Genomic DNA, 14,132 nt, shown 5'->3' on the forward strand with positions numbered 1-14,132 from the left:
TTTTAATATATACCATTTGAAATGCACTGAATATAACTTGCAGTGGAGGATTACACTTAGCTCAGGAATTATTTCCAATATAGGAGTCTATTCACTGTCACAAGAATAAACAATTTTAGTTGATAGAGGATTCTAGAGAGATCTTATAACACAGTTGCAATTTAAACTGAATCCAGTCTACCTTTATTTTATGCAAATGGGACTCATTACTTCAGCAAGATGCTTTGAAAGCTGGGAGGAAATCATCAACAGTTGCTGTTCACCTTGCAGGTTTTTGAATTTCTGATTCGCCTGCATTCAGCAGAAGCATCTCCTGAGGAAGAAATCTATCCTTATGTCCGGACTTTGCTACATTTTGACACAAGGGAATTTCTGAATGTATTGGCACTGGTAAGGGACAGTATGATTTTATTGATGTTTTTAAAGGAGTCAGAATGTTCATTTTTTGATAGAATCAAAGAAGAAACAAGTATCCTTATAAAGACACAGTAATAGTAAATCAGTGTTTCAAATATTTGCTTTTGTTGGGCCACCCATGTTGTCTTTCTAGTTCTTTATAGTTCTCCTTCTCTTTTTTTCCCTGTCTCTGCATACTCATCAGAAAGTTAAAAAGATCAGATTTCATATGCATTTCTGATTTTATAAATTGTATGACCTGGCTTACTAAATGTGAATGAGGGCTCCATGCAGACATGGTAAGGACAATGGAAATAACTGTAGTTGAACCAGAAACATGCAAGCTTCATGCTGAACAAAACCCTTATCCATGTTTAATTAGAGATGAATTTGGATGAAGCAGGATTTCTGAGAAAGTGTCCCTAGTGGGATAATTATATAGAAGATGACAAATCTTGGGGCCGGGAGTTTGGCCTAGTGGTAGAGTGGTTGACTATCATGCACGAAGACCCGGTTCGATTCCTCGGTACCACATACATAGAAAAAAGCCGGAAATGGTGCTGAGGCTCAAGTGGTAGAGCTCTGGCCTTGAGAAAGCTTGAGGGCAGTGCTCAGGCCCTGAGCTCAAGCCCAGGACTGGCAAAAAAAAAAAGAAAGAAAATGACAAATCTTCCAAATTAAATCATACTGTAGTGTTGCTGGGGTTTTTTTAAAGCTTGGGTAAAATGGAAAGTGCTTCTGCAATAGTGGTTAGTGAAAACATCAGGTTCACAATATGTCATATACATACTCACACATGGTATTTGACTTTAACAAAAACAAGGAACCATCTAAATGTTTGTAATGATTGACTCTGAGATGGAGCTTATTTCCCTATGATATGCTAATGATATAACTTGAATAATAGCGTAAGCTACTAAATTATTTTCAGGGGCCAGGAGTTTGGCCTAGTGGTAGAGTGCTTGCCTAGCATGCATGAAGACCTGGGTTTGATTCCTCAGTACCACATACACATAGAAAAAGCCAGAAATGGTGCTGTGGCTCATGTAGAGCTCTAGCTTTGAGAAAGTGCTCAGGCCCTGAGTTAAAGGCCCAGGACTGGCAAAAAAAAAATATATTTTCAGTATTTGAGTACCTATGAGAAAGTTACTGTATCATAATTTGAATTGGTTTAACTTGAAAATTTAACATCAGAAGCAGTTAACTTTAATATCATAGGAGGAAAGGAAGAGAACCTCAGAGCTGAATTCAGGTCTAGTGAATTTAAGAGACCTGAGATGTCCAGAGAACACACTTTATGGCTGGCACTTAGAATAAAGAAACAGGAAGTGATAAGAGTCAGAGAGTTTAGACAAAGCAGTAGAGAATAAGGAATTGGGCCTAATTTTTTTGTCATTTGCAGATTGTGGGGTTTGTTTTTTTTTTTTTTGTTCTTTTTAAAACATTGTTATTTAGGGTGCTTGCACATCTGTGTGTGTGTATGTATAGATTAGGATAAGGGCCTGAAAACTGAACTGAGAGCTAGATCCAGCCCCATTTAGCCCATCCTATTCAAGCTAAGAATGTTTATAAATGTATGGTATGTATGTATGTATGTATGTATGTATGTATGTATGTATGTATGTATGTATTTTTTAAGGATTGTAAAATGCAAGAAGAATTGTTATAGAGACCATGTGTAGTCCACAAAGCCTGGAATATTTACTCCTTGGCCTTTATTTTTTCCATTAAAATTTATATTTAATAACAAAATGAAGTTATATTAAAGTACAAATAAAAACAAGGAAGTACCTGTATAGTATTAGTAATTTTCTTTAAATGAGAAGTACTCTCTATGATCCTGAGTTCCTAGCCAATGGTCAAGTTACTAACACATATTTACATGCGTGGCTAGTAGAAAAAAATATGGCTTTACAGGAAAATAGAAGTAGCCAATGAAGTTCTATGAGATAATGGAACTCTTCTCAATATTTAGAAAATTCATACTTCCATTCTCAAGATCAAGAAGCACAGCATCCTGGCCCTGTGGCTTCTCTATACAGTGAGGAAGTAATGGGGAGTTGGCAAAGAGATTGTAACAACTATTCTCTGCCCATAAGAGAAATATGTCGTCAGATTCAATTATTGTGAGTTTCTTGTATATCCTAGAATTCCTACAGAACAGTCTAAATAGTCATCCATATTGAGCACCTAGTAAAATTTCCCAGAGCTGAGCACCTGGGCTCATCAACCATCAGATCCATCAGAATTCATTGGTGCATCTACATATTTTCACATGGTCAAATGGCATCTTGCTGGGGTTCTGTGTTTCATTACTGGCTGAGCTTCTCTATCCGGCCAGGGAGGGAATGAACACTGAATTATGACCACATTGACTGGGGCAAGAGGAGTTTGGTCTAATAGTAGAATGCTTGCCTAACATGCACAAAGCCCTGGGTTTGATTCCTCAGTACCCCATACACAGAAAAAGCCAGAAGTGGTACTGTGGCTCAAGTGGTAGAGCAATAAACCGGAGAAAGCCTAAGGACAGTGCTCAGACCCTGACTGGCAAATAATAAAAAGGAACAACACTATTTCAGACCTTGCTCGCATGTATTTGAAATCCTATAAATAAAACAAAAGATTAGATTCCCTCAGCCCTATGTGGCACTTTATACAGAATGTAAACCCCGGATTAGCCTTTAACTTGCTGTAATTATTACCCAGAAACACCATACTGATTTTTTAATTATTATTTTTATTATATTTTTGTTATCCCTTAGTTAATTTTGCAAAGGATTTGCCACTCAAGAATCTGTTTATAAGTACAATGCATCTTGATTGATGTCACCCCTTCTGTTATTCTCCCCATGGGTTTTTTTTGGCCAGTTTTTTGGGGGCTTGAACTCAGAGGGGTCGGGCACTGTCCCTGGACACTTTTGCCCAAGGCTAGCACTCTGCCATCTGAGTCACAGTGCCACTTCCAGTTTATTCTGTGTATGTAGTACCAAGGAATCGAACCCAGGGCTTCGTGTATGCTAGTTGAGCAGTCTACCACGAGGCTACACTCCTAGCCCCTCATAATTTCTAAGCGACTCCAGAAAGTTTATATAGCCAAACACAGATTTCTTTGAACTTGAGTTTTAGGTCCTTTGTTACTTGAGTTTTAGGTCCTGTATGCATTATAAACAATAGTCGCCTACGATTCCTGTAGCAAACACTGACTATTTAGAAACATCGTCATAGAATGATCATGTTCTAGCAATGATGAGCCACTTGGGTGGTAGTTGATAACTACCACCAAAATATGTCATTATATGTATCATAACATTTATACTGTCAAATGTCACTACTTAATTATATTCATAGAAACAATTTTTAATATCTATTTTAAAGCAGTGACAACATGCTGCCAGAAGGAAAAATGGCTAAGGAAATTCTTTTTCATTTGCTGTCATTGCTGTCATTTTACATACATTTGTTAATTCTCTACAGTTTTAGATTTTAGCAGAATAGCACTTAGCTTAGCAGATGGCACCCTGTATATCTGTAGAGTGATGTCTTGCTGTAGCAAGGATGAGGGTGGGGGGGAGAGGGAAAGAGAGAGGAAGAAGGAGAAGGAGGAGGAGGAGAGACACAGAGAGCCAGAGACCGAGAGAAATTGATTCTCAGAAGCCAGAGTGCAAACATTAGTCTTCCTGTCTTCAGGCAGGGTCATATTTAACCCATATAAATATATCTCCTGGTTGAAGTTTCCAAATTAAGAGTTCTTACAATCTCCTTGGCAACTCATTTCAGCTTTTCTCAAGTAACTAACAGCAAAGCAGACTAGTTGAAAATCATTTATATGATGGAGGAGGTGGCATTGATCAAGATGCATCATACTCATAAATTGACACATTGAGTTGAAACCCTTTTGTACAACTACTTAAGATAATTTTAAAAGTTTTTTAAAAACCTACATTAGACTTTAAAAACAGTATTTTCTTTTACTAAGTAGCTAGCTGGACAGTTAACTATTAAGCACTTACTATTGGCCCAAGAGAAGAAACCAAAGGGCATGGCAATAAGACAAAGGAAGTTGGAGAAACCTAGCACCCACCCAACGCCACCAAGTATTCCATTTTGAATAGAACCATTATAGAGACCAAAGAGTTCATAGGTGTAAAATTCATTTTAAAGACTCTGTTGAAGGGCTGGGAGTTTGGCCTAGTGGTTAAGAGTGCTTGCCTAGCATGCATGAAGACCTAGGTTCGATTCCTTGGTACCATATACATAGAAAAATCCAAAAGTGGTGCTGTAGCTCAAATGATAGAGCTCTACCTTCGAGAAAGCCCAAGGGTAGTGCTCAGGCCCCAGAACTGGCAGCGACTCAGGTGGTAGAATATTAGCTTTGCTACTATGAGATACTGAGTTGAAATTCCAGGGCACGTGTGTGCGCACATGTGTGCGCACATGTGTGCACATGCACGCGCGCGCATAAACACACACACCCCTAATTGTGCAATGTACAGTTCATTTTCTTTTGGGAGAGTGGTGTAGAGGCTTCACACTTGCCCTAGCTTGCTCACTAGGCTGGCACTCTACCACTTGAGACACCCTTCTGACCCTGCTTTTTTGCTGATTATTTTGGAGTTGGAGTTTAAATGAATTTTTCAGCTGGAGCTGGCCTCCAGGTCTCAGCCTCCTGAATAGCTGACAAGCATGAACCACCATTTGACTTGTAGTCTATTTTCCTGATTAAGAAAGATTCATGCTAGGTGCTCACATCTGTAGTCCTAGTTACTCAGGAGACTGAGGTCTTGAGGATCATGATTTGAAGCCAGCCCAGGCAGAAAAGACTATGAGACACTTAACAGTTAACCACCAGAGAACCAGACATCGGGCTATGGCTCCAGGTGGTAGAGCATTAGCCTTGAGCACAAAATCTCAAGGACAGAGTCCAGGCCTTGAGTTCAAGATGCAAGACAAAAAGAGGGGAGAGAGAGAGAGAGAGAGGAGAGAGGAGAGAGAGAGAGAGAGGAGAGAGAGAGAGAGAGAGAGAGAGAGAGAGAGAGAGAGAGAGAGAGAGAGAGAGAGAGGAGAGAGAGAGAGAGAGAGGAGGAGAGAGAGAGAGAGAGAGAGAGAGAGAGAGAGAGAGAGAGAGAGAGAGAGAGAGACCAGTAAATTATTGTATGTGATTTTAAACATTTCTCAGAACCAAATACCTTAAATGAAAACTGTAGGAAAGATCTTGACATCTTTCATAGGTCTTATTATTCAGTATTTTCATTTCATTTTTTTTCATAATGGATACAATTTCAATTCTTCTAGGAATCCTATTTGTGTTAGGTACTTCTATAACATGCTGTTGTCTATACTGACAATCAGAATACAGTGCTATCATTTACTTTGATGTATCTGAGGCTTCAAAACCCATTTGTGTTGGGGCTGGGAGCATAGCATAGTGGTAGCATACATGAATTCCTACATTTAAATCCTTGGTACCACATACACAGAAAAGGCTGGAAGTGGCACTGTGGCTCAAGTGGCAGAGCACTAGCCTTGAGCAAGTGTCCAAGGACAGTGCCCAGGCCCTGAGTTCAAGCCCCAGAGCTAACCAAAAAAAAAAAAAAAAGGAGAGAGAGGGGCCAGGAGTTTGGCCTAGTGATGAGTGCTTACTTAGCATGCACAAAGACCCAGATTCGATTCCTCAGTAACACATATATAGAAAAAGGCCAGAAGTGGTGCTGTGGCTCAAGTGGTAGAGAACTAGCCTTGAGGAAAGCCCAGGGACAGTGCTCAGGGCTTGAGTTCAAGCCCCAGGACTGGCAAAAAAAAGAAAAGAAAAGAAAAAAGAAATATATAAAGTATGTACTTGGCAGTGTTTGGAGAGTAAGATACCTAATCCTTGTAAGCAGGCTTAGGAATTTTAATATTTTTGCAGTTCATTATGATGTTTTTTTTTTTTTTCATTTTGGTCGATCGTGGGACTTGAACTCTGGGCCTGGGCACTGTCCCTGAGCTCTTCAGCTCAAGGCTACTGCCCTACCCCTTCAGCCGCAGTGCCACTTCCAGTTTTCTGGTGATTAATTGGAGATAAGAGTCTCACAGACTCTTAGATCTCATCCTCCTGAGTAGCTAGAATTACATGCATGAGCCACTGCACCCGGCTATCATAATACTGTTCATGTCTTATTTTTTAAATTAAATTTTATTTTATTGTAAGAGTGATATCAGCGGGATGACAGTTACATAAAGTAATATGTCCAACATTGTGAACCCTTCTTTGTTTTCTCCTGCTTCCCCCCAGTTTCCTTCCCCCCAAGTTGTAAAGTTCATTTTCAACCTAGTGTCACTGTTACATTGTTTCACCCTTTGTCCTTTGTCTCACCATTTTGTTATTCCCCTTCTCTTTCCCAAAAAGATAAACATATATGCAAGACACATGGTATCAAAATCAAAAACAGCAGGGGGCAAACTAAAGGAGGAGAGAAAACAAAAGAAAAAAAATAACTTCACACAGTACATTAGGAAAAAAAACTCTCTTGTTTGCATATCTTGGAGTTTATATGGATTAGCATCATTTTATAGGAATCACATAGCCATTGAGCTATTGTGATCCTCTGCTATGATTATCCTAGACTTATTATTACAAATGAGGGAAACCATGGAGCCTATGTTTCTTTGGGTCTGTCTTAATTTCGCTTAATATAATTTTTTTCCATGTCTTTCCATTTCCTTATAAATGAGGCAATGTCATTCTTTCTAGTGGAGGCATAGAATTCCATTGTGTATGTGCATATATATACATGCATTTTATATATATATATATATATCACATTTTCTTTATATATCCATCTACTGAGGGGTATCTGGGTTGGTTCCATATCTTAGCTAAGGGTAAATAATGCTGCAATTAAGCCAGGCACAGTGGCTCACGCCTGTAATCCTCCAATTAATCTCTAGAAAACAAGAAGTAGGGTTTGGCTCAAGGGCAGAGTGGTAGCCTTGTGCTGGAGAGTTCAGGGACAGTGCCCAGACCCATGGGTAGGGCGGTATCCTTGAGCTCTTCAGCTCAAGGACAGCACCCAGGCCTATTTCAAGTCCTATGACCCATACACACACAAATAATAATAATAATAATAATAATAATAATAATAATAATAATAAGAAGAAGAAGAAGAAGAAACATTGTTGTGCTGGTAGCTTTAGTATGGCCTTGTTTGTGTTTGGGTAAATGCCTAGGAGTGGCTGAGTCATAGGGGAGCTTGATGTTTAGTCTTTTGAGAAACCGTCATACTGCTTTCCTGATTGATTGAACCAGTTTACATTCCCACCAGCAGTGTAGTAGCATTGGCTTTTGGCCACATCTCCACGAGCATGTTGCTATTTGTTTTCTTGATAATGGCCATTCTAATGGAAGAGGTGGAATCTCAATGTAGTTTTGACTTGTTTTGTTTGTTTTTTTATAGCCAGAGATGTTGAAAATTTCTTGATGTATCTATTGTCTATTCTTTTTTTCTTCTTTCTCTCTCTCTCTCTTTTTCTTTCCTTCCTTCCTTCCTTCCTTCCTTCCTTCCTTCCTTCCTTCCTTCCTTCCTTTCTTTCTTTCTTTCTTTCTTTCTTTCTTTCTTTCTTTCTTTCTTTTTCTTTTTTTTCCCCCTAGTTCTGATGCTTGAACTCAAGGCCTGGGCACTGTCTAGCGCCCTGACACTTGATCCACAGTATCACTTCTGGCCTTTTCTGTGTATGTGATACTCAGGAATAGAATCCAGGGCTAGACAAACACTCTACCACTAGGCCACACTCCTGGCCCATCTATTAACTATTCTTATTTCCTCTCCAGAGAAGTTTTGTTTTTATTCTTTAGCCTACTTATTAGAGGGGTTAGTTGTTTCTTTGAAGATTTGTTTTGGGGGGGATTTATTTTTTTTTTGAGCTCCTAGGTATCTTTTTTATATGAATGAGGCCCTTATCTGTTTTATAACTAGTGAAGATCTTCTCCCAATCTGTGGGCTATTTATCCTGCTAGCTATGTCCTTTGTCATACAGAAGCTCTGGAGTTTAATGCAATCCCATTTATTTCAGCCTTTCTTTGACTTGTGTTTCTGGGCCTTTGTTTAGGAAATTTTTACCTGTGCCAAGGAGCCCTAGTGTATCTTCTAGCCTTTCCTATAATAATTTTTTTAAAATGTCTTATTTTTGAACATTCTTTTCTCATTTGTCATCAGAATTAGGAAAGCTATTTTTCATGATGGGTTAGTTAGTACGGAGCAGTTGTAGCTCTGAGTTATACACTCAGTTATTTGAACAGGTGGCATCTTTTGGCCTTCTGTTCTCAGACCTTTGCTTTCAAATTGCCTCTCGCCATTACTTCTGTCTGCTGTACTTTGCTTTTCCTCCTTTCTCACTTATGATTGTGTGATGACACTATATTTAAACTTCTTATGATTTTTAAGGTCTTGGAAAATCATGAAATATTAAATGTTATAACATTCTGCTTGACTTCCTAAATATAACCTGTCACTAAAAGTATATGTGGAAAACTCTGATGAAGAATGGTTACCTTATTTGGGATTTTATTTTTATTCACAAGAATTTGGCCAAGCGTGGTGGCTCATGCCTGTAATCCTAGCTACTCAACAGGCTGAGATCTGAGGATTAAGGTTCAAAGCCAGCCTGGGCACAAAAGGACCTGAGACTCTTATTTCCACTCTAGAAAATGGGAAGTGGGCTTGGCTCAAGGGTAGGGCAGTAGCCTTGAGCTGAAGAACTCAGGGACAGCGCCCAGGCCAAGTTCAAGCCCCTTGACCCGCACACACAAAAAATGAATTTAATAGCTAGTTGCCCTTTAAAGTGTACAAATAATAATTACTTTTTAACTTTTCTGTCTTTCTTCTTCTTAGACCTTTGAAGATTTCAAAAATGACAAGCAAGCTGTGGAATATCAGCAGCGAATCGTGGATATTTTGTTGAAAGTAAGCATTCAAAGATTACACGTTTTAATGTTGAATTCATATTAAAATAACTGAATCATTTTATAACATGTTCTAAAATAGTCTTGTTTAGTGAAGCAATTTATTATAATCAGACCTTAAAATTATATCACTAGGTCTTGATCTGCAAGAGGTGATTAAAGTACAAGTCATTTATTGGACAAAAACCAATGTATCCCAGGATGCGGGGTACTACACTTGAGAAATGTGTATTATGATCATTATTGCATTAGTTTGATTCTGTGTAATAATAGAGACTAACTTCAGAACGCACTGAGGAAATAATGTGAAGCATCTTCTATCTCTCCCTAGCATCCCTTGGTTGCTGTGGTAATGCCATGTTTTGCCATGGCAGTCAGATGATGGGTGACACTAAAAATGATTTTGGGAACACAGAGATGATCACCCTGATCCAACTCTAACTAGCTCAGTCAAGAGCTATTTTGAGAATCTCCTTGTCACTAATGAATGAATTGAGAGACAGATTCTTGTCCTTTCCTTCAGTATGACTTTCAGCAGGCTTTTAAGGTTTTCATTCTGCTCATCTGGCTATAAAATGAAGGTTTCTTACTTATAATGACTTTTACTTTGGACAAGAGACCAGAATTAAAATGTTCTGTGATTCTGCATAGGGTCAGTGGAACATATTTACACTCATTCTTTACAATTTTCAAAACACCTTTACAATATTTACAAGATCTTATTGAGTTGTTTATTAACTATAAGACAAGCAGTGATGCATATAAGGATGGGATTGCTACCTTCTCAAATAATGCTAGTAAAATCTAAATTGTTATTATGGAGAATTTTCACCGAGATTCCCCCCAATACACTTTCCTGAATGTCCTCCCTACTTTTGGTCTGCCTCTTTATCTAATATTCTTCTATTGGTGGTATTGGATCACTTGAGATGAAGTGCTGCTGTGAGAGAAAACTCAAAATGACAACTTAATTAGAATGGAAATGAATTTTTCTCATCTAACTCTGGAAGTAAGCAACCTGACCTAGTAGGATGGTTTCAGAAACCTAGCCAGAATACATCTTCAGTCTTACCATTATACTTAGTAAATGATTTGTCTTTGGCTCAAGATGGCTGCTCAGACTCTACACATTACCTCCATGTTCCAGCCAGCCTGAAAACAGAGATAGAGAAGGAAATGATTTTCTTACTTAACAAAACTTTTTGGACTCTGTATACTGTAGTTTTGCTTATCATACTACTCAGAATTCTTTGCTGCTGAGACAGATTGAGAAATAATGTCTACACTTTGTGTAACCATATGCTTAGCTAAAAATTAGGATTTGGATTTGTAAGTTAGTAGGCATCATTAAACGTTGGCGAGTATATTGGTTTCCTTTTTTAATGTCAGAAAATATATGAGGCCAGTTACTTAACAAAGAAAAGAGATTACTTATGTAGTTCAAAGTTTTGGAGGCTAAAAGTTCATTTGTTTGGTCTCTGGTGAGGGCCAGAGCCTCTAGCTGGGTCACAACGTGGTAGATGGTGTTACAGTATGAGAGCATGTGAAAGGAAGGAATCACATGGTGAGCCAAGAAGTCAAGTCAGGCTCACTATTTTTGTAATACCCCCTTACCATTTTTGTGCCTGTCCTGAGACTCTGAGTATAAACTTTTTTCCTACTAATTATCAATTTAAACTTTTTTTATTTAAAGAATTTATTAACATTGATTTTTATACCATATTTCAAAAGACATATTTAACAAACAAGTATTCAAGAAGGGAATCTCTACAAACTTTTTATCCCAAAGCTAGTGCTCCACTACTTGAGCCACAGCTCCATTTCTGTTTTTTGGTTTGTTTGTTTTTTTTTTATGATTAATTGCAGATAAGAATCTCATCAACTCCCCTGCCTGTACTGGCTTTGAACTGTGCCACTGGTACCTAGTATAATATCTTTTTGAAAGAAAAAAAGTAATTAAGACTTGCTGAGGGAAATTCCTGGTGATATAATTTTCTCTTGCTAGATTCCACTTTTTAGTGTTCTCCCACTCTGCAATGCTAAAGTGAGAACCAAACTTCTAGTATACAAATCTATTGGAGATAAACCATATTCAAGTCATGACAGAGTATAGGAGGTAATTTCTGCTATATCTTTCTAGACTGTTTACCATGACCCCTGAGTTTCTCTACATTTTCTGGTGCTTCACTACCTTTTTTTTTATAATTGGTCCCCTCTCTCACCACCTTCTTACCCCCACACTTGATGTACATTCCTTACACAAGTTATTGGAAGCTTCCTATATTAATGATATATGTTCATTACATTGCAAACTCGTTCAACCACTATGGAAAGCAGTATGGCAGTTCCTCAAAAGACTAAATATAGAGCTCCCCTATGACCCAGCAATTCCACTCCATGGCATTTCCCAATTGTCTAGAAAGAAGGACATACTAAATCCACTAGCACCATGATGTTCATTGCAGCACTTTTTACTATAGCAAGATAGGAACCAACCTAGATGTCCCTCAGTTGATGAGTGGATCAACAAGATATGGTATTTGTACACAATGGAATTCTATGCTGCTGTCAGAAAGAATGACACTGCCCCATTTGTTAGGAAATGGAAAGACTTAGAAAAAATCATATTAAGTGAAGTAAGCCAGACTCAAAGGAACTTAGGCTCAGTGGTTTCCCTCATTTGTCATAATCAGTAGAAACCTTGGGCTCTACTAACAGAGATTTGCAATAGAGCAAAACCTTGATACATAAGGCCATGTAGTATGAAGCTAATTGAAAGGACCTCCAGGATATTGAAACAAAAGCCATATAATGAATGATTGTTGTCCTTAATGTACTATGTTATCTCTCATCTGTTTTGCTGTCCCTTGGTTATATCATATTGTCACAGAATCTCACTTTGTTATCTGGTATATTGGATATATTTGTATTTGGTTATTTGAAATTGGATAGGGAAGGGGGGAAAACCAAGACGGGTGGTGGGGGAGGGTAATGGGGATCAAGACATGAGAAAGGGTATCAATGTATATGAATTAATGCATCTTCTATCTGGCAAATATAATGTAACCCTTTTATTAATTGCAATAAAAATATATGAAAAAAAACTAAAAAAAACCCTGAAATTTACAATTCCAAAGAATTGGGGCTGGGAGTTTGGCCTAGTGGTAGAGGGTTTGCCTACATTGCATCAAGACCTGGGTTCTATGCCTCGGTACCACATACATAGAAAAAGTCAGAAATGGTGCTGTGGCTCAAGTGGCAGAGTATTAGCCTTGAGGAAAAAGCCAAAGGATGGGGCTCAGACCCTGAGTTGAAGCCCCAGGACTGGCAAAAAAAATTTTAAAATAAATAAAATTCCAGAGAATTGCAGAAATAGATTGTTTAATTCTTGCAGTGTATTACATAATGTAGCTCAGTAGACATGGAGAAATACTCTGATCAATCTCATATCATTAGGTGTGTTTAAATTATTGTGGAATCTATTAGTCCTTGCTCTTGAATCTGTTTCCTATAAAGCAAATGGTAAATGGTGCCCCACAAGCAAGGTAAATGTTAATATCCTTAATTTAAGTAATGAAATGAAAAAATGTAGCTGAAAGTCACATGTCTTTAGCAGAAGCTGGGTGGAATTACTGGGAAAGTAAATCAAGTGCCCACTGTACAGCACTGAACTCTGTGAGTGTATGTGGGCTTTCCTTAACAACAGTCTCCTTGGAACCATATCTCCATGGATACCACAGGTCTATTGCGTATAATAAAGCATCCTGGACTACAATAATGAATATACAGTTTCACAAGTGCCCTTTGCCGGACTAAAAGCAGAAAGATTAAAATAAAGGATAGATTATCAGCAAAATAAGATTTTTTTTTTGCACCAGTTCTGGGGCTTGAAATCAGGGCCTGAACACCATCCTTGATCTTTCTCAAGGCTAGCGCTCTACTACTTGAGCCACAACCCCATTTCCAGCTTTTTCTGTGTATGTAGTACTGAGGAATTGAACCCAGGGCTTCATGCACCATAGGCAAGAACTCTACCACTAGACCACACTCACAGCCAGGATAATCTTCTAATTTATCTTTTTTTTTTTTTTGGCCAGTTCGGGGCTTGAGCTCAGGGCCTGAGCACTGTCCTTGGACTTTCTCAAGGCTAGAGCTCTACCACTTGAGCCTCAGCACCACTTCCGGCTTTTTTTCTATATGTGGTACCGAGGTATCGAACCCGGGTCTTCATGCATGCTAGGCAAGCACTTTAACCACTAGGCCAAACTCCTAGCCCCTCTAATTTATCTTTGAATGGAGAATGAAGGAAGGGTCCTGAGATTTTTTTTTTTTTATAGATATGCAAGAGTACTACACTCTGATTTGTGGCAAAGTTGCCTCAGTTAAGTCAATTAGCCCAAGACACTGTCTCCTTGCTCTCCAAGCATCTGCACTTCCAGTCATTTTTATTGTGTCTTTAGTCACATGTTTACATATATAGGAACACTTGTGCAACTTCCTGTCTGCTTTTGTTCCTATTTCTCTTTCCACTTTCATACCACTACCCTGGTTCAGAACACCTTTGTCCCTCCCTGGGATTCCTGTGCTCACTTGCATGTTAGCCTCTCTGCTTGCTTTTTCTTCTATTAGGCAGATGTACAGATGAAGTAATCTAGCATCATTCTCATCACATCTGTATTATTCTGATCAGGATCATGTCTGTAACACCTTTAGCCTGAGTACTGTCTTGGGCTTTCCTCAAGGTTAGTAAATGGTCGACCACTGGAGCCATCAATTCCTGCTTTTCTATGTATGTGGT

The 14,132-nt window shown here is 38.5% G+C and overlaps 1 protein-coding gene across 3 annotated transcripts in view; it reads left to right on the forward strand.

Moving 5' to 3' along the window:
- Vps8 (VPS8 subunit of CORVET complex) overlaps window positions 1-14,132 on the forward strand; it is a 231,930-nt gene that overhangs the window by 109,583 nt on the left and 108,215 nt on the right. For all 3 annotated transcript variants that reach the window (XM_090343220.1, XM_090343238.1, XM_090343229.1), the window contains 2 exons: window positions 271-390; window positions 9,264-9,335. In XM_090343220.1, the coding sequence (XP_090199346.1) occupies window positions 271-390; window positions 9,264-9,335 (192 nt within the window). The remainder of the gene's footprint in view (window positions 1-270; window positions 391-9,263; window positions 9,336-14,132) is intronic.

This window comes from Megascapheus bottae, chromosome 1, assembly GCF_031878675.1.
Source record: "Megascapheus bottae isolate mThoBot1 chromosome 1, mThoBot2.hap1, whole genome shotgun sequence".
NCBI lineage: Eukaryota > Metazoa > Chordata > Mammalia > Rodentia > Geomyidae > Megascapheus > Megascapheus bottae.